Genomic DNA, 21,468 nt, shown 5'->3' with positions numbered 1-21,468 from the left:
TGTGCAACCTTATTAAACCGTTTTCTGTTATGAAATATAGCTGTACTGGCCTGCTGAGTACAGTGTCATTGGGTTGTGTAGCCAGCCTTCTCCAAATCAGTGGTGTAGCATATTCCTATGACCGCTCAGGTACATAGGTGTGGGCGTGTCCTCTGACAAACCATTGGATGGATCTATGAATAGCCCTGAAAGTGTTCTGACGGCCAAACAAGACAGCGCTGTAAACTGTCATGTCATTTGTGTGTGTGTGTGTGTGTGTGACCACAAGGTTACACTTTTTTTTTAGGGGTGTTTGGTGGGAGGGGACAGTTCTCAATTAAGCATATTATTGGGTCCTCTCTCTCAAATATGCAACTACTAATGTATGTATGTATGATCATAATGCCATACATTTTGTTATGAATACCATATTGTGCGAAGATTTGATTTAAAACGATTACATGTTAATAGTATGATCCCCTTGTCTGTATTATTGTTGTTCATATTGACCCCTGTGCTCTCTCCTTTCCTATTCCCTTGTTTCCTAATTTCTTCCCCTCTGCCTTTATACAGGCATCCCCTGCTCTGTCTGAGCGTGTGCGGGTGTTTGAGTCTCTCAGAGAGAGGCAGGGACAGCAGAGGACAAGCGGCGCCACGAAACAGGCCTTCAGCGTCCGATTGGCTGATGGCAGGACGGTGAATGGCACCACAGGCGTGACCACGCCCTCAATCATCGCTCAGAATGCACGGTTAGCCTCTCAGACGTGTGTTTTTATAATGTATTATTCAGAATCCTAAAAGTCAGGGAAGGGTTATCGCCAGTGCTCAATAGGTGCTGGTACTTATTTTGAGTGCCGGTACTGTTTTATATTTAGGTAAAGGAACTCTGCAATACTTTTGAGCTAATATTCTGTAAGAGGTGCAGGAACTCAAGCAGCAGAAATGTTGAGGTGCCGGTACTCTGCTCCATTGAGCTTCTGTCCAATTCAAGCACTGTTTATCCCTCAGAACACGTGCCGTGTTTTGACAGGCAGCCCAATTCTCTTATTTTCCACTAATTGGTCTTTTGATTCATCAGATCTTTTCACATCGGGTCGTTTTCAGAGCTGATCTGATTGGTCAAAAGACCAATTAGTGAGAAAAAAAATATCAGAATTGGGCTGCCTGTCTAAATGCAACCTGAGTAACTCCCTGCAGAGTCCTTCAGGCCTTTCTCAGTCCCTGGGACACCTATGTGTCCCATCTCTTTGCTTTCAGATTGGAATTTGGTGAAATTGGATAGGTGTAAGCAAACATATTGACATTGTCTCTAACCCTCCAACACTCCATGTCTGTGCAGTGTGAAAGGTGCTCTGGTGTGCCGGGTGAATGGAGAGCTGTGGGAGCTGCTTCGCCCCCTGGAGGCTGACTGTGAACTACAGCTGCTAGGCTTCGACACCACAGAGGGCAAACAGGTACTTACTTAGGACATTCTCATTCATCTCACCCAATAGATCTTACATGGAGAGCAGTCAGAGGCAGAGGTTGACCTCTTCTCTCTCTTATCTCCTCTCGCTCATCTCTTTCATTTTCTCCCTTTTTCCCCAGGCTGTGTGGAGGACAGGAGCGTGTGTTGTGGGGTGGGTGTTAGAGAGGGTGTTTGGGGTGGATGTGTGCAGAGAGGGCGTGTCAGAGTCCGGCCTCTACTGTGACCACCTCCTGGAGAACAGGTAAGATATCTTCCTCTCTTTGTAATATAATATATGCCATTTTGCTTTTATCCAAAGCAACTTAGTCATTACATTTTACCCCACTAACCATCCCCTCACCTTTTGGCACCCCTTTAAGACAGAAAAGCTGCTTTGAGGGAGGGAGGGAGGGAGGGAGGGAAGGGATGCATTTGTTCTCTAACAGCCCCTGGGAGGAGCTGTCATGTAAATGGGATATTTCCGGGTGTGTTTTTAATATAAATTTGCTAAAATGTCTAAACCTGTTTTTGCGTTGTCATTATGGGTATTGTGTATAGATTGAGGGGGGGGGGCAATTGAATCCATTTTAGAATAAGGCTGTAACGTAACAAAATGTGGAAAAAGTTGAGTGGTTTGAATACTTTCCGAATGCACTGTATACACAGAGAAACAGTATTTACCCCTGGTCTCTCTCCCAGTGCCCTGTCCCTAGCTGAGCTAGAGGAGAGATGTAAGGAGGCCGCTGGCCAGAGGCTTCCTCTCTCCAGACTGGAGCTGAACAGGCAGGAAGTTACAGAGCTCTTCCAGGTCAGAGGTCATTGGCTCTGTTTATGTCATTGGCTGCATCTGAAATGGCATCCTATTTCTTATGTAGTTCCCTATATAGGGAATAGGGTGCCATTTAGGACATAGCCATTGTGGTTGGAAACAGGCATATGGATCAATACCAGTACTATTTTGTACCTTACCTGCACTAAATGTATTTGGCTTAGAGTGTTTGGTTAGTCGGTGTAATGACGCAGGGATAGTATGAAGTTGGTACAGAATGAGACATTAGATGGCATTATGGTTATGGCCCACAGTATTCTAGAATGTAGGTGTGTTGCTCTGCTCCTACCTGTAGCAGCTTGTGGAATTGACTGTTTACATGTGTTGTCTTTAACCTCTGACTGTAATGGTCATCTAGGAATGTCTGTAATTCAAGGGGTGTGGCCGTGATACACTAGTGTGTATGTGTACTAACTGAGTGTGTTCTGTCATCTAGGACAATGCTCTGAGACTCCAGTTGATTGAAGAACAGATGAGTGGTCCTACTGTTACAGTCTACAGGTTTGTTGCTCAACATCTCACAGCCTGATACAACACAGTCATGGTCTGTTTTTAAGGAGAAAGGACTGTACACTAGGATGACATGTCCATCTCTTCCTGTTCTGTGTGTGGGTCAGGTGTGGAGACAGCATAGGAGTCTGCAATGGTCCTCTCCTCCCTCACACTGGTCTCCTCAAGGTCTTCAAGATGCTGCAGGTATGTGTGTTTGTTTGTGTGTCAATCTGCCTTCCTTCCTGTCTGCATATCAGTTCAGTGAGGAATGTACAGTTCTTGTCTTCTCCTCATGACATCTAAACTACGCTGGATGTAAAAATTGAATGTACAGGATAAAAAACAACACTTAAATGGGATTCCATCGCATTTTCATCTCTACTGATGGTTTTGTCACAAACCATGTTGAGTTATGTAGTGAATGTTCCCACTCTGATCCTGGCACGCGTGCTGTAGCCAACAGCTGGCAGATACAGTGTGGGTATAGCCTACATGATGAGATTATTATGGACAAAAGAGCAAGATTCTTTTTATTTGTCAAAAGGCAGCCAAGCATCAGACCCTTGATACAGTATTTGGAAAGGAGCATCAAGCTCATCACCTTGTGTTTTCACCACCCTGACGTTCATAGTAACTTATTTCATCTGTACTCTAATAAACTGTATGCTTTCCTGACGTGTCGTAGTGGGAGGACCACACAGACTTGTCATCGCCTGACTCCAACTTTACTTCGTTATGATGGTTATTATATAAATATTTGCGCCTAAAAGCGTTTCCACCACCGTTTTAATTTTAGACACTAAAAGATCCCACCTTGTCTAGTGTGTTTTGTTTTGTCTACATTTGGAAAGTTTACCTACAAATTTGCTGTTTCCATCCGGCCTGTCGTGACTTTTCTTTCTATCCAACATGTACTTTACTCGCTGAAAAAGGTTGGATGGAAACCTGGTTACTGTTTAACTCAACATGGGCTGTGACATTACCATGCAATATAGCCATTAACTCTGACCTCCTCTTCCTGATACCAATGTGTACTGGGACTGCACAGGTCACACTGGAAATTCCTTACTGGTAAATGACAATCACTTGGCAGTCACTGGCCAGTTAAACGACGCACTGGAGACTAACAAGTCAGAACAACGTCACACGGAAGACAAGCGAAAACAAAACGCTGCTTGTTTTTTCCCTAGAAGCATTAGAACTGTAGCTTGGTAGCCCGTGATGCCAACAATGACCTATTTGCTGGTGCTGAGCAATTAGTGCTTGAGGTCTGTTCAGTTTCGGTTTGGTGATCTGGTTTGTCTCTAGAGAAACTGCGCATCGAGCTCACAGAAAAAGTAATGAACTAAATCGAATTCAAATAATTGAACTGACGTTTGTCAATTAGTTGTTTTAAAAACCAACATTTCGGTTAATCGCTCAGCATTACTGTTTTCTTTCAGAAGTGGAATTTCCATACTGGTATTGTACTGGTCAGAATGGAATTTCCACTTTCCACGCTGGGAGAGCAATAGCCACAGGATGTTGTGATTGTCAGTGACCAGTTTCCTGCCCCCGCCAAGTCAAATCATGTCAATCTTTATTGTCCCAAGGGGAAACACAGCCCCTGCCCATTATCTGTAGAGAAGTGGTTCCAAAATGGTGGCTATGGAAGAAAGATGGCTGGGATATATATATATATATATATAAAATACGCACTACCTACCGGTCTAAAGTATTAGAACACCAATTCATTCAAGTGTTTTTCTTTATTTTTACTATTTTCTACATTGTAGAATAATAGTGAAGACATCAAAACTATGAAATAACACATATGGAATCATGTAGTAACCAAAAAAGTGTTAAACAAATCAAAATATATTTTATATTTGAGATTCTTCAAAGTAGTCACCCTTTGCCTTGATGACAGCTTTGCACACTCTTGGCATTATCTCAACCAGCTTCATGAGGTAGTCACCTGGAATGCATTTTAATTAACAGGTGTACCACCTTAGTGCAGTCGCAAAACCATCAAGCTCTATGATGAAACTGGCTCTCATGAGGACCGCCACAGGAAAGGAAGACCCAGAGTTACCACTGCTGCAGAGAATAAGCTCATTAGAGTTAACTGCACATCAGATTGCAGCCCAAATAAATGCTTCACGGAGTTCAAGTAACAGACACATCTCAACATCAACTGTTCAGAGGAGACTGCGTGAATCAGGCCTTCATGGTTACATTGCTGCAAAGAAACCACTACTAAAGGACACCGATAAGAATAAGAGACTTGCTTGGGCCAAGAAACACGAGCAATGGACATGAGACTGGAAATCTGTCATTTGGTCTAATGAGTTCAAATTTGAGATTTTTGGTTCCAACCGCCCTGTCTTTGTGAGACGCAGTGTAGGTGAACGGATGATCTCCGCATGTGTGGTTCCCACCTTGAAGCATGGAGGAGGAGGTGTGGGGGTGCTTTGCTGGTGACAGTCTGTGATTTATTTAGAATTCAAGGCACACTTAACCAGCATGGCTACCACCGTATTCTGCAGCGATACGCCATCCCATCTGGTTTGGGCTTAGTGGGGCTATCATTTCTTTTTCAACAGGACAATGACCCAAAACACACCTCCAGGCTGTGTAAGGGCTATTTGACCAAGAAGGAGAGTGATGGAGTGCTGTATCAGATGACCTGGCCTCCACAATCACCCGACCTCAACCCAATTGAGATGGTTTGGGATGAATTGAAAGCAGAGTGAAGGAAAAGCAGCCAACAAGTGCTCAGCATATGTGGGAACTCCTTCAACACTGTTGGAAAAGCATTCCAGGTGAAGCTGGTTGAGAGAATGCCAAGTATGTGCAAAGCTGTCATCAAGGCAAAGGGTGTCTACTTTAAAGAATCTAAAATCTTTTTGGTTACTACATGATTCCATTTGTTATTTCATAGTTGTGATGTCTTCACTATTATTCTACAATGTAGAAAATAGTACTAATAAAGAAAAACCCTTGAATGAGTATGTGTCAACTCTTGACTGGTACTGTATATATTGGACACCTATTCATTCAAGGGTTTTTCTTTTTTTACTATATATACTGAACAAAAATATAAACGCAACAATTTCTAAGATTTTACTGAGTTACAGTTCATATAAGGAAATCATTCAATTTGAAATAAAACCATTAGGCCCAAATCTATGGTTTTCACATGACTTGGAGTACAGATATGCATCTGTTGGTCACAGATACCTTAAACTACCATTTGCCTCATGCAGCGCGACACATCTCCTTCGCATAGAGTTGATCTCGTCACGGTTTCTCTGTGCATTAAAATTGCCATCGATAAAATGCAGTTGTGTTAATTCTCTATCCGTAGCTTATGCCTGCCCATACCATAATCCCACCGCCACCATGGGGCACTCTGTTCACAACATTGACATCAGCAAACCACTCGCCCTCCTGATGCCATACATGTGGTCTGCGGTTGTGAGACTGGTTGAACTTACTGCCAAATTCTCTAAAACGACGGCTTATGGTAGAGATATTAACATTACATTTTCAGGCAACAGCTCTGGTGGACATTCCTGCAGTCAGCATGTCAATTGCACGCTCCCTATAAAACTTGAGACATCTGTGGCATTGTGTTGTGCGACACAACGGCACATTTTAGAGTGGCCTTTTATTGACCACAGCACAAGGTGCACCGGTGTAATGATCATTCTGTTGAATCAGCTTCTTGATATGCCACACCTGTCAGGTGGATAGATTATCTTGGCGAAGGAGAAATGCTCACTAACAGGGATGTAAACAAATTTGTTCACAAAAATGGAGAGAAATAAGCTTTTTCTGCCTATGGAACATTTATTGGATCTTTTATTTCAGCTCATGAAACATGAGACCAACACTTTACATGTTGCCTTTTATATTTTTGTTTAGTATATTTCTCTTTTATGCTACTCTTTGTCTTTTCTGTCCCCCCTCTTTCTGTTCAGGTGTCTCCCGTAACGTTGACCAATCCTGTTGGCACGTCAGGCGTGATGCGTGTGATGGGTGTGGCCTTCCCAGGAGAGAGGGAGAGGGAGGAGTGGGAGAGGGAACAGGAGGAGACACGGAAGAGAGACCACAGACGCATCGGCAAGGTGAGGTGGACGGGGAGAGGGAAGATAAAAAGATCTAGGCCCAATACGCATAGAAATATAAACAACTGGAGACAGGTTATTATTGGCACGGCAGCGCTACTGTAGCTAGCCGAGTAGTGTAGAAACTATTGCTAACGAACTAACCTATTTTAGCGGGCTAGTTTAGCATCTTGGCTAACTGTGAGGCAAGTGCGACGGTATCTCAAATGGAGCGTTTACTGATATGGGGGGAGGTGTGTGTGTGTGTGTGTGTGTGTGTGTGTGTGTGTGTGTGTGTGTATGTGTTTTGCCTCCAGGACCAGGAGCTGTTCTTCTTTAATGACGTCAGTCCTGGAAGCTGCTTCTTCCTGCCTAAAGGAGCTCACATCTACAACACACTCGCTGACTTTATCAAGGTAACACACGCGCACACACACAGACACAGACGCATCATGATTTTATCACTTTATCAAGGTAACACACGCACACACACAGACGCATCATCATTTTATCACTTTATCAAGGTAACACACGCACACACACAGACGCATCATCATTTTATCACTTTATCAAGGTAACACACGCACACACACAGACGCATCATCATTTTATCACTTTATCAAGGTAACACACGCACACACAGACGCATCATCATTTTATCACTTTATCAAGGTAACACACGCACACAAACACAGACGCATCATCATTTTTATGCTTGAAATATTGTTTATTTTTATTGATATAAAATAGACTAACTTACACATAAATGTACTATACTTACCAATCCCTCTTACTAGCTACTGCTTCTCCAAAATAGATCAGAGATTCACAGGAAGCCCCTCTCTGCAGCCAACTCCAACACCCCTGGAATGGCTTGTAGTTTCTCCATCAGAAAAATGCCACTGGTCTCCTGGTCCTAGTTTTTCACAAGTTGTCTATTTGTATTTTGTCTATCGTATAGTGTTAAATGCATAGAAATAGAATGGTCAAACCATTAACTTGAATTAGGAGTCCAGTTCTATTCATTCTATTTCTATGCATTTAACACTATCTGACAGGCCAAATCCAGAACTGGGCCCTGAGCTCACACACTGCTCGTAAAACCCCCTCCTAACTCTCCTGTAAAACTCTACCTTGCGCTTCAGCTCCATGTGCTTGTGAAACGGATGTCATTTCTCCTGCTCAGGCAGGTGCTGCTCAGGCAGGTGCTGGTTGTGATACCAGCAGCTGGCCATGTTTAGGGGCTTCCAGTGCCACTCACACTGCAAGATCTCTGAGAAACTCGGTCAGGACCAGACCTAAATTCACACACAAAACCAGTTCTATATGTACCCAAATGCATGCTAAACAAGGAATGTTGAGAAGTACACGAAACTCAACAATGAACCAGATCTTCGTGAGAGTACACCATGATTCGTACCATTGATGATGGGATTTGAAGGTCTTGCAGGAAGATACTGATGTCTCAGTGCCATCCATGTTACAGACTGGTGAAATTGCTGGATGTAGATGCATTTTTGAAAAGTTGATAATCTAAGATGGCAGAAACCAGAGTGAAACAGTATCTAGAGAGTTGGGCCAATGCGGTCTCTGTCTGAAAGTTCCGAGAGCACCACTTTCTCCTCTATAGCCGTTGCTAAGTGATCATTGACACTTCCACATTATGCTGTTTATTTCTGATAGTTTTCAAAATCGATAAAGATGCAATTTGATGACACCAAAACCTTGGACTTGGATACACATTATCCCAAATGCTAATCAGTAAAAATGTATTTTAAATTCGCTGCACTGTTTTGTTTGTTTACAGCGGGTCATTTCATTTACATTACATTTACGTCATTTAGCAGATGCTCTTATCCAGAGCGACTTACAAATTGGTGCATTCACCTTATGATATCCAGTGGAACAACCACTTTACAATAGTGCATCTAAATCTTTTAAGGGGGGGGGGGGGTTAGAAGGATTACTTTATCCTATCCTAGGTATTCCTTAAAGAGGTGGGGTTTCAGGTGACTCCGGAAGGTGGTGATTGACTCCGCTGTCCTGGCGTCGTGAGGGAGCTTGTTCCACCATTGGGGTGCCAGAGCAGCGAACAGTTTTGACTGGGCTGAGCGGGAACTGTGCTTCCTCTGAGGTAGGGGGGGCAGCAGGCCAGAGGTGGATGAACGCAGTGCCCTTGTTTGGGTGTAGGGCCTGATCAGAGCCTGAAGGTATGGAGGTGCCGTTCCCTTCACAGCTCCGTAGGCAATCACCATGGTCTTGTAGCGGATGCGAGCTTCAACTGGAAGCCAGTGGAGAGAGCGGAGGAGCGGGGTGACGTGAGAGAACTTGGGAAGGTTGAACACCAGACGGGCTGCGGCGTTCTGGATGAGTTGTAGGGGTTTAATGGCACCGGCAGGGAGCCCAGCCAACAGCGAGTTGCAGTAATCCAGACGGGAGATGACAAGTGCCTGGATTAGGACCTGCGCCGCTTCCTGTGTGAGGCAGGGTCGTACTCTGCGAATGTTGTAGAGCATGAACCTACAGGATCGGATCACCGCCTTGATGTTAGTGGAGAACGACAGGGTGTTGTCCAGGATCACGCCAAGGTTCTTAGCACTCTAGGAGGAGGACACAAGGGAGTTGTCAACCGTGATGGCGAGATCATGGAACGGGCAGTCCTTCCCTGGGAGGAAGAGCAGCTCCGTCTTGCCGAGGTTCAGCTTGAGGTGGTGATCCGTCATCCACACTGATATGTCTGACAGACATGCAGAGATGCGATTCGCTGCCTGGTTATCAGAAGGGGGAAAGGAGAAGATTAATTGTGTGTCGTCTGCATAGCAATGATAGGAGAGACCATGTGAGGATATGACAGAGCCAAGTGACTTGGTGTATAGCGAGAATAGGAGAGGGCCTAGAACAGAGCCCTGGGGGACACCAGTGGTGAGAGCGCATGGTGCGGAGACAGATTCTCGCCACGCCACCTGGTAGGAGCGACCTGTCAGGTAGGACGCAATCCAAGCGTGGGCCGCGCCGGAGATGCCCAACTCGGAGAGGGTGGAGAGGAGGATCTGATGGTTCACAGTATCAAAGGCAGCAGATAGGTCTAGAAGGATGAGAGCAGAGGAGAGAGAGTTAGCTTTAGCAGTGCGGAGAGCCTCCGTGACACAGAGAAGAGCAGTCTCAGTTGAATGCCCAGTCTTGAAACCTGACTGATTAGGATCAAGAAGGTCATTCTGAGAGAGATAGAAGGAGAGCTGGCCAAGGACGGCACGTTCAAGAGTTTTGGAGAGAAAAGAAAGAAGGGATACTGGTCTGTAGTTGTTGACATCGGAGGGATCGAGTGTAGGTTTTTTCAGAAGGGGTGCAACTCTCGCTCTCTTGAAGACGGAAGGGACGTAGCCAGCGGTCAAGGATGAGTTGATGAGCGAGGTGAGGTAGGGGAGAAGGTCTCCGGAAATGGTCTGGAGAAGAGAGGAGGGGATAGGGTCAAGTGGGCAGGTTGTTGGGCGGCCGGCCGTCACAAGACGCGAGATTTCATCTGGAGAGAGAGGGGAGAAAGAGGTCAAAGCACAGGGTAGGGCAGTGTGAGCAGGACCAGCGGTGTCGTTTGACTTAGCAAACGAGGATCGGATATCGTCAACCTTCTTTTCAAAATGGTTGACGAAGTCATCCGCAGAGAGGGGGGGGGGGAGGGGGAGGAGGATTCAGGAGGGAGGAGAAGGTAGCAAAGAGCTTCCTAGGGTTAGAGGCAGATGCTTGGAATTTAGAGTGGTAGAAAGTGGCTTTAGCAGCAGAGACAGAAGAGGAGAATGTAGAGAGGAGGGAGTGAAAGGATGCCAGGTCCGCAGGGAGGCGAGTTTTCCTCCATATCCGCTCGGCTGCCCGGAGCCCTGTTCTGTGAGCTCGTAGTGAGTCGTCGAGCCACGGAGCAGGAGGGGAGGACCGAGCCGGCCTGGAGGATAGGGGACAGAGAAAATCAAAGGATGCAGAAAGGGAGGAGAGGAGGGTTGAGGAGGCAGAATCAGGAGATAGGTTGGAGAAGGTTTGAGCAGAGGGAAGAGATGATAGGATGGAAGAGGAGAGAGTAGCGGGAGAGAGAGAGCGAAGGTTGGGACGGCGCAATACCATCCGAGTAGGGGCAGAGTGAGAAGTGTTGGATGAGAGCAAGAGGGAAAAGGATACAAGGTAGTGGTCGGAGATTTGGAGGGGAGTTGCAATGAGATTAGTGGAAGAACAGCATCTAGTAAAGATGAGGTCAAGCGTATTGCCTGCCTTGTGAGTAGGGGGGGAAGGTGAGAGGGTGAGGTCAAAAGAGGAGAGGAGTGGAAAGAAGGAGGCAGAGAGGAATGAGTCAAAGGTAGACGTGGGGAGGTTAAAGTCACCCAGAACTGTGAGAGGTGAGCCATCCTCAGGAAAGGAACTTATCAAGGCGTCAAGCTCATTGATGAACTCTCCAAGGGAACCTGGAGGGCGATAAATGATAAGGATGTTAAGCTTGAAAGGGCTGGTAACTGTGACAGCATGGAATTCAAATGAGGAGATAGACAGATGGGTCAGGGGAGAAAGAGAGAATGTCCACTTGGAAGAGATGAGGATTCCAGTGCCACCACCCCGCTGGTTCGATGCTCTAGGGGTATGCGAGAACACGTGGGCAGATGAAGAGAGAGCAGTAGGAGTAGCAGTGTTATCTGTGGTAATCCATGTTTCCGTCAGCGCCAGGAAGTCTAGGGACTGGAGGGTAGCATAGGCTGAGATTAACTCAGCCTTGTTGGCCGCAGACCGGCAGTTCCAGAGGCTGCCGGAGACCAGGAACTCCACGTGGGTCGTGCGCGCTGGGACCACCCGGTTAGTGGCAACGGCCACGCGGTGTGAAGCGTTTGTATGGCCTGTGCAGAGAGGAGAGAACAGGGATAGACAGGCACATAGTTGACAAGCTACAGAAGTGTTGTTTCTTGTATTATTGTCTCTTGTGTCTTTAGAGAACTGTTTCACTTTGATATCCTTTTTCTTCTGTCCTGTTTTTCTCTTTCTTTTCTTCTGTTAACTAGATATTCTTTGTTGTTCTTCGTTTGCTAGCTAGCTTCTTCCAAAAGAGTCCCTAGCAACTGCTTAGCAACTGGGAAACAATTCAGCTAGCTAAGATAACTACAATTTTATGAAAAATAGTTATTTTTCAAAAGCCTATCTTCTTTGTTTGTTGCTTGTTTTTTCTCCTATTCAGTCTTGCGGTTTTCTTTTGCTTTTTTCCGATGTACTTCACTCTAAAAACCATGTAAATTTCAATATTTGTAGGAGCTCATTTTTCAGCTGCTGCTCAAATTTTCATAGGGAACTGTCAGAGGCACTCTTGTATTGTTACATCACCAACATCTCAAGAATAAGGTGCTAACATGTCAGCTGTTCTAAAACCTGGCAGAAATATCTTCATATATGGCTCTGGCAGAAACAAGTCCCTCGTCTAGTCTTGGTGTTGATGCGACCAAAACAGTTCCATATCAACATTGGTGCCTATCAAGCAAACATTCTAAAGTTGCTCTTTTCAATTGTGAGATCATCATATTCAAATGTAAGTAATCTTATGAATAGAAGACCATGGCAAGGAAATAGAACGACTTTCAAATCAACACTGTTACTCTTATCAGCCAAACATTCCAAATTCAAACATTCTACCAACTTTGCTTTGGTTGACTTGGCCAGAATGAATTAACGAACGCACCCTATCTACTCTCGTCTGAGTGTGCCAGAGCGCAGAATAACTGATGAATTAACGAACGCGCAACACCCGTTAAATATGACCGGTGTCAGTAAACGTTGTCAAATTAACTTCATTTAATTGTTGCAAGCAGCACAGTTAGTCACTAACACTCTGGATAACATGCAAACAGCCTAACCAGCTCTGCTAGGGAGAGTAAAATGGTCAGAGTGAGGTGTTCTCTCATTATGTGTCTGGAAGTAGCTAGCAAGTTAACCAACTTTAGCCAGTTAGCTTGGGTGATTAACTGCTGTTGTGAGGTCAGAACGCTCGATCAACCCTACTCCTTGGTCAGGGCATCCAGTGTGTGCTCTGCAAGCTCTTAGAGCGGAACGCTCTGAATTTACGAATGGAGAATCTGACAACTCTGAATTTACGAATGGAGAATCTGACAACGCTCTGAATTTATGAATGGAGAATCTGACAACGCTCTGAATTTACGAATGGAGAATCTGACAACGCTCTGAATTTATGAATGGAGAATCTGACAACGCTCTGAATTTACGAATGGAGAATCTGACAACGCTCTGAATTTACGAATGGAGAATCTTACAACGCTCTGAATTTACGAATGGAGAATCTGACAACTCTGAATTTATGAATGGAGAATCTGACAACTCTGAATTTACGAGCGCACTCTTAGCACACTCTGGCACTCCAGAGTGAATTTACTAACACCCCCTTAGTATTTTTTATGATTTTAGAGTAGAATGGCCACGACAATCAGCGAAGTTGGCTTCCGTGTGCGCACACACACACACAGCCGCTCATTCAGACATCTTTACCCTGACGGTGACCTCAGGACACTCCTGTTGTAGTCAGGAAATCACCCCAATTACTACACTGTGACTGTCTGATTTCCAAATAACCCTGGATGACACACGCGCACAGAGAAATCTGTCTGTAATAATGAAGTTGTTACATCCCTCTGTTCCTCCCTTTCTCTCCACCCCTTCCTTCTCTCCATACCCCCCCCAGACTGAGTACAGGAGGCGTGGCTTCCATGAGGTTGTGACCCCTACTCTATACAGCACTGCACTGTGGGAGCGTTCGGGTCACTGGGAACACTACAGTGAAAACATGTTTACTGTGACCGGTGACACACACACCTATGCACTCAAACCCATGAACTGCCCTGCACACTGGTGAGAACACACACACACACCCCTACATTCTCTCTCATACTCTGCCCCACACACTGTTCAGGACTTCTCAATAACAGCTCTCTCTGTTCCAGTCTGATGTTTGAGCAGCGTGTAAGGTCATGGAGGGAGCTCCCGTTGCGTTGGGCCGATTTCGGGGCACTGCATCGGAACGAGTTGTCCGGCGCTCTGGGTGGTCTCACCAGGGTCCGCAGGTTCTGCCAGGACGACGCACACATCTTCTGCACTCCTGAGCAGGTACACACACGATTCTTGTCATTTGAACCTTTTGGGATATTTGTCTCACATCACACACACACTTGCGCTTATACACACACTGATTCACATGATATTGTGAGGTTTGTTTTCTACTTTGGCTAATCCAATCACTGGAACAGTCAATAAATGAACTGTTCCTCCTCACTCATCTCTGAGTTAACCCTTAACCCCTGGACTCATCTCTGAGTTAACCCTTAACCCCTGGACTCTCCAGTTTCACATCTGTTTATTTATACTGTCTTTTACAATATTGCATTTACTTTCTCTATTCTTCTCCATCACTCTGTCCTCCTTTTCTGGCTGTACTCCTGCCGCCCAATCCCTTCCTGTACCCCCCCCCCCACACACACACACTCTCTCTGTCAGTTGGAGGAGGAGATCATGGCGTGTTTGGACTTTGTGAGGAGTGTGTATCGAGTTTTTGGATTCTCCTTCCACTGTCTCCTCTCCACCCGACCTACACCCTGCCTGGGGGAGCCTGCACTGTGGGACCACGCTGAGCAGGTACACACATCACACACAACATACAGACAGATGTAAATGTGTGTTTACTGTCCCACAAGTGATGTCTATAAATCCCAGCACATAGCCTCTACTGTAATCATAATGACATCACGTAATGAGGGACACTTATCCAATCAGTGTTGATATATGGCCATGTGGATGTGACGAACTCAAAGCCCTGTCTGTTCCGTGGCTGCTGTCTATGCTCCCTGCCTCTTCCTCTGTGGAGTAAAGCTCAGGAAATTAACACAGAGAGGAGAAGCTCAATGAGGAAATGAGATCCTTTCTTTCCATTTTTCTCTTTCCCACTTTCTTCTCCTCTTTCACTCCCCTCCATCTTGTCCCCCCCTGCTCTCCTCTCTCTGTCTCTTTCTCTCTGAGCAGCAGTTGGAGAGGAGTCTGCAGCAGTTTGGAGAGCGCTGGCAGCTCAACCCAGGAGATGGAGCGTTCTACGGGCCAAAGGTCAGTTACACAAGACCCTTCTGTCTGAACGTTGTGTAACGCTGCAACCCGCCCTGAACAGAGCCATGTTATTAACACTCACACACTCCATCTTCCTGTTGTCATAGATTGACATCCAGATCAAGGACGCCATTGGTCGACAGCACCAGTGTGCCACCATCCAATTGGACTTCCAGCTACCAATCAGATTTGACCTGCAGTATGTGGGGTGAGTCGCTCATCTATGTGAGTTCAACCTGTGTGTTCTGGGATGTTCCCTGATGCAGCTTCTGCTCTTATCTAACTGATGGTACATTTAATTGGGTTGCACATGGCTGGCAACGTTATTAGACCGAGGGGTTTAAAGCTAGAATCCTTAGTTGTTGCATCCATTTTTGGACGTATAAATTAATTTTAAATATATATTATAATCTCAGCAAAAAATAAACATCCCTTTTTCAGGACCCCGTATTTCAAAGAAAATGTGTAAAAATCCAAATAACTTCACAGATCTTCATTGTAAAGGGTTTAAACACTGTTTCCCATGCTTGTTCAATGAACCATAAACAATTAATGAACATGCGGTAAGCAATTAAGGTCACAGTTATGAAAACTTAGCACACTAAAGAGGCCTTTCTACTGACTGAAAAACACCAAAAGATAGATGCCCAGGGTCCCTGCTCATCTGCGTGAACGTGCCTTAGGCATGTTGCAAGGAGGCATGAGGACTGCCGATGTGGCCAGGGCAATAAATTGCAATGTCCGTACTGTGAGACGCCAAAGACTGGGATACAGGACGTTCGTTCTCGCAGTTGCAGACCACGTGTAACAACACCTGCACAGGATCGGTACATCCGAACATCACACCTGCGGGACAGTTACAGGATGGCAACAACAACTGCCCGAGTTACATCAGGAACGCACAATCCCTCCATCAGTGCTCAGACTGTCCTCAATAGGCTGAGGGAGGCTGGACTGAGGGCTTGTAGGCCTGTTGTAAGGTAGGTCCTCACCAGACATCACCGGCAACAACATCGCCTTTGGGCACAAACCCACCGTCGCTGGACCAGACAGGACTGGCAAAAAGTGCTCTTCACTGACGAGTTGCAGTTTTATCTCACCAGGGGTGGTGGTTGGATTCGCGTCTAGGGCCATTCCCCCGATAAATGTCCGGGAACTTGCAGGTGCCTTGGTGGAAGAGTGGGGTAACATCTCACAGCAAGAACTGGAAAATCTGGTACAGTCCATGAGGAGGAGATGCACTGCAGTACTTAATGCAGCTGGTGGCCACACCAGATACTGACTGTTACTTTTGATTTTGACACCCCCCTTTGTTCAGGGACACGTTATTCTGTTTCTGTTAGTCACATGTCTGTGGAACTTGTTCAGTTTATGTCTCAGTTGTTATATCTTGTTATGTTGATACAAATATTTACACATGTTAAGTTTGCTGAAAATAAACGCAGTTGACAGTGAGAGGACGCTTCTTTTTTTGCTGAGTGTTTATACCGTAAATTCCGGACTCTAAGCCGCAACTTTTTTCCCAGCTTTGAACCTCGCGGCTTAAACAATGACGCGGCTAATATATGGATTTTTCCCGCTTTCAGTTATTTTTCTTCCCAAAAAAAACACATTCTGTGACGTGCTCAGTTTTTTGGCGGCATGAAGCTTTCATTAGACCAATGAAATTGCCGAACGGGTTAAGGTCAAACAACTTTTTTGGTTACTGTTTAGATTAAATCGAGCGCTCTCAAACTTCCCATCATTCTGATTACGGTAGTCATTTTGTCACCCTCATCATGGCAAAGACACGGAGAAATGCATATGATGCAGCTTTCAAGTTGAAGGCGATTGATCTGGCTGTTGGAAAAGGAAATAGAGCTGCTGCACGGGAGCTTGGTCTTAATGAGTCGATGATAAGACGTTGGAAACAGCAGCGTGAGGAATTGACTCAGTGCAAAAAGACAACTAAAGCTTACTGCTAATTTATTTTTTGTTACAAGCCGTGTTTCGTTAAAGCCTGTGTAAAGTTCATTTGTTTCAATGTACCGGTAGGCACCTGCGGCTTATAGACATGTGCGGCTTATTTATGTTCAAAATATATATCTTTTTTAAATTCAGTGGGTGCGGCTTATATTCAGGTGCGCTTAATAGTCCGGAAATTACGGTACATGCATGCATACATGCATTCAGTTGAAGTTTACATACACTTCTTGTTAACAAACTATAGTTTTGGCAAGTCGGTTAGGACATCTACTTTGTGCATGACACAAGTAATTTTTCCAACAATTGTTTACAGACAGATTGTTTCACTTATAATTCACTGTATCACAATTCCATTGGGTCAGAAGTTTACATACACTAAGTTGACTGTGCATTTAAACAGCTTGGAACATTCCCGAAAATTGTCATGGCTTTAGAAGCTTCTAATTGACATCATTTGAGTCAATTGGAGGTGCACCTGTGGATATATACTGCTCAAAAAAATAAAGGGAACACTTAAACAACACATCCTAGATCTGAATGAAAGAAATAATCTTATTAAATACTTTTTTCTTTACATAGTTGAATGTGCTGACAACAAAATCACACAAAAATAATCAATAAATATCTTATTTATCAACCCATGGAGGTCTGGATTTGGAGTCACACTCAAAATTAAAGTGGAAAACCACACTACAGGCTGATCCAACTTTGATGTAATGTCCTTAAAACAAGTCAAAATGAGGCTCAGTAGTGTGTGTGGCCTCCACGTGCCTGTATGACCTCCCTACAACGCCTGGGCATGCTCCTGATGAGGTGGCGGATGGTCTCCTGAGGGATCTCCTCCCAGACCTGGACTAAAGCATCCGCCAACTCCTGGACAGTCTGTGGTGCAACGTGGTGTTGGTGGATGGAGCGAGACATGATGTCCCAGATGTGCTCAATTGGATTCAGGTCTGGTGAACGGGCGGACCAGTCCATAGCATCAATGCCTTCTTCTTGCAGGAACTGCTGACACACTCCAGCCACATGAGGTCTAGCATTGTCTTGCATTAGGAGGAACCCAGGGCCAACCGCACCAGCATATGGTCTCACAAGGGGTCTGAGGATCTCATCTCGGTACCTAATGGCAGTCAGGCTACCTCTGGCGAGCACATGGAGGGCTGTGCGGCCCCCCAAAGAAATGCCACCCCACACCATGACTGACCCACCGCCAAACCAGTCATGCTGGAGGATGTTGCAGGCAGCAGAACGTTCTCCACGGCGTCTCCAGACTCTGTCACGTCTGTCACGTGCTCAGTGTGAACCTGCTTTCATCTGTGAAGAGCACAGGGCACCAGTGGCGAATTTGCCAATCTTGGTGTTCTCTGGCAAATGCCAAACGTCCTGCACGGTGTTGGGCTGTAAGCACAACCCCCACCTGTGGACGTCGGGCCCTCATACCACCCTCATGGAGTCGGTTTCTGACCGTTTGAGCAGACACATGCACATTTGTGGCCTGCTGGAGGTCATTTTGCAGGGCTCTGGCAGTGCTTCTCCTGCTCCTCCTTGCACAAAGGCGGAGGTAGTGGTCCTGCTGCTGGGTTGTTGCCCTCCTACGGCCTCCTCCACGTCTCCTGATGTACTGGCCTGTCTCCTGGTAGCACCTCCATGCTCTGGACACTACGCTGACAGACACATCAAACCTTCTTGCCACAGCTCGCATTGATGTGCCATCCTGGATGAGCTGCACTACCTGAGCCACTTGTGTGGGTTGTAGACTCCGTCTCATGCTACCACTAGAGTGAAAGCACCGCCAGCATTCAAAAGTGACCAAAACATCAGCCAGGAAGCATAGGAACTGAGAAGTGGTCTGTGGTCCCCACCTGCAGAACCACTCCTTTATTGGGGGTGTCTTGCTAATTGCCTATAATTTCCACCTGTTGTCTATTCCATTTGCACAACAGCATGTGAAATTTATTGTCAGTGTTGCTTCCTAAGTGGACAGTTTGATTTCACAGAAGTGTGATTGACTTGGAGTTACATTGTGTTGTTTAAGTGTTCCCTTTATTTTTTTGAGCAGTGTATTTCAAGGCCTACCTTCAAACTCAGTGCCTCTTTGCTTGACATCATGGGGAAAATCAAATGAAATCAGCTAAGAACTCAGAATGTTTTGTTGTTGCCCTCCATAAGTCTGATTTATCCTTGGGAGCAATTTCCAAACGCCTGTAGGTACCATGTTCATCTGTACAAACAATAGTACGCAAGTATAAACACCATGGGACCACGCAGCCGTCATACCGCTCAGGAAGAAGATGAGTTCTGTCTCCTGGAGATGAATGTACTTTTGTGCGAAAAGTGCAAATCAATCCCAGAACAACAGCAATGGACCTTGTGAAGATGCTGGAGGAAATGGATATATGTGTCTATATCCACAGTAAAACGAGTCCTATATCGACATAACCTGAAAGGCCGCTCAGCAATGAAGAAGCCACTGCTCCAAAACCGCCATAAAAAAGCCAGACTACGGTTTGCAACTGCACAAGGGGACAAATATCGTACTTTTTGGAGAAATGTCCTCTGGTCTGATGAAACAAAAATAGAACTGTTTGGTCATAATGACCATCGTTATGTTTGGTGGAATAAGGGGGAGGCTTGCAAGCCGAAGAACACCATCCCAACCGTGAAGCACGGGGGTGGCAGCATCATATTGTGTGGGTGCTGCAGGAGGGACTGGTGCACTTCACAAAATAGATGGCATCATGAGGACGGAAAATTATGTGGATATATTGAAGCAACGTCTCAAGACATCAATCAGGAAGTTATAGTTTGGTCGCAAATGGGTCTTCCAAATGGACAATGACCCCAAGCATACTTCCGAAGTTGTGGCAAAATGGCTTAAGGACAACAAAGTAAAGGTATTGGAGTGGCCATCACAAAGCCTTGACCTCAATCCTGTAGAAAATTTGAGGGCAGAACTGAAAAAGCTTGTGCGAGCAAGGAGGCCTACAAACCTGACTCAGTTACACCAGCTCTGTCAGGAGGAATGGACCAAAATTCACCCAACTTATTGTGGGAAGCTTGTGGAAGGCTACCCAAAAGGTTTGACCCAAGGTAATGTATTTAAAGGCAATGCTACCAAATACTAATTGAGTGTATGTAAACTTCTGACCCACTGGGAATGTGATGAAAGAAATAAAAGCTCAAATAAATCATTCTCTCTCCTATTATTCTGACATTTCACATTCTCTTAAAATAAAGTGGTGATCCTAACTGACCTAAGAGACGGAATTTTTACTAGGATTAAATGTCAGGAATTGTGAAAAATGAGGATATGTATTTGGCTAAGGTGTATGTAAACTTCCAACTTCAACTGTACACACACACTACCGTTCAAAAGTTTGGGGTTACTTAGAAATTTCCTTGTTTTTGGAAGAAAAAAATAAAAATTGTCCATAAAATAACATCAAATTTCTCAGAAATGGGTTGTAGAGATGGCTAATGTTGTAAATGACTATTGTAGCTGGAAACGACTGATTTAAAAAAATAATAATAATAATAATGGAATGTTTACATAGGTCTACAGAGGCCAATTATCAGCAACCATCACTCCTGTGTTCCAATGGCATGTTGTGTTTGCTAAGTTTATAATTTGAAAAGGCCAATTGATCATTAGAAAACCCTTTTGAAAGTATGTTAGAACAGCTGAAAATTGTTGTGCTGATTTAAATAAGCAATAAAACTGGCCTTTAGACTAGTTGAGTATCTGGATTATCAGCATTTGTGGGTTCGATTACAGGCTCAAAATGGCCAGAAACAAAGAACTTTCTTCTAAAACTCGTCAGTCTATTCTTGTTCTGAGAAATTAAGGCTATTCCATGTGAGAAATTGCCAAGAAATTGAAGATCTCGTACAACGCTGTGTACTACTCCCTTCACAGAACAGCACAAACTGTCTCTAACTAGAATAGAAAGGGTAGTGGAGGACAAGTACATTAGAATGTCTAGTTTGAGAAACTGACGCCTCACAAGTCCTCAACTGGTAGCTTCATTAAATAGTACCCGCAAAACACCAGTCTCAACGTCAGCAGTGAAGAGGAGACTCTGGGATGCTGGCCTTCTAGGCAGAGTTGCAAAGAAAAAGCCATATCTCAGACTGGTCAAAAGAACAGACACTGGACAATGTTTGTAAACAACATAAACACTGTATAGCCTCATAACAAGGTTAAACAAATGTTGATATCATGGATGGTCAGTCCTTGCATCCATAGCTCTGAATTTCACAGTGGTTACATTTCTCCAGGCTCATCCCTTAGCTTTTTACCAAACCAGAGGTGGGGTGTTCGCTTTGTTATTGTAGCTTTAAGACTGAAGTGATCTCCCTTACCCCTTTCTCACCATCTTTCTCTCTTCCCTCACCCTCTCTCCCTCTTGCTCTCTTTCACCCTTTCTCTCGCTCTCAGGGGGGATGGAGAGACCCACAGACCAGTGATGGTCCACAGAGCTGTTCTGGGATCACTGGAACGCATGATCGCTATATTGGCTGAGAATTTTGGGGGGAAATGGTAA

The 21,468-nt window shown here is 45.0% G+C and overlaps 2 protein-coding genes across 3 annotated transcripts in view; both read left to right on the top strand.

Moving 5' to 3' along the window:
* The window catches only part of LOC106605802 (regulation of nuclear pre-mRNA domain-containing protein 2), a 19,777-nt gene extending 19,089 nt beyond the window's left edge, over positions 1–688 (top strand). For both annotated transcript variants that reach the window (XR_014380220.1, XR_014380218.1), the window contains one exon: positions 553–688. The gene's annotated coding sequence lies outside the window, so the exon portion shown is untranslated. The remainder of the gene's footprint in view (positions 1–552) is intronic.
* tars2 (threonyl-tRNA synthetase 2, mitochondrial) lies at positions 118–21,468 on the top strand. The gene is made up of 14 exons (XM_082968611.1): positions 118–129; positions 553–728; positions 1,319–1,433; positions 1,567–1,688; positions 2,126–2,234; positions 2,692–2,756; positions 2,873–2,951; positions 6,713–6,859; positions 13,551–13,717; positions 13,810–13,972; positions 14,360–14,497; positions 14,882–14,959; positions 15,067–15,167; positions 21,363–21,468. The coding sequence occupies exons 1-14, from the start codon at positions 118–120 to the stop codon at positions 21,466–21,468; spliced, it is 1,578 nt and encodes a 525-aa protein (XP_082824737.1).

Source organism: Salmo salar, chromosome 02 (genome assembly GCF_965601325.2).
Source record: "Salmo salar chromosome 02, fSalSal1, whole genome shotgun sequence".
Taxonomy (NCBI): domain Eukaryota; kingdom Metazoa; phylum Chordata; class Actinopteri; order Salmoniformes; family Salmonidae; genus Salmo; species Salmo salar.
The sequence above is the reverse complement of the archived record's forward strand: the minus strand, read 5'-3'. Positions and strand labels throughout refer to the sequence as shown.

Bases quoted from the DNA above. Each gene is read 5' to 3' on its own strand.
- tars2 (XM_082968611.1), top strand. The intron at 2,952-6,712 runs GTATGTGTGTTT...CTTTCTGTTCAG, and splicing joins AGGTCTTCAAGATGCTGCAG to GTGTCTCCCGTAACGTTGAC. The intron at 14,498-14,881 runs GTACACACATCA...CTCTCTGAGCAG, and splicing joins TGTGGGACCACGCTGAGCAG to CAGTTGGAGAGGAGTCTGCA.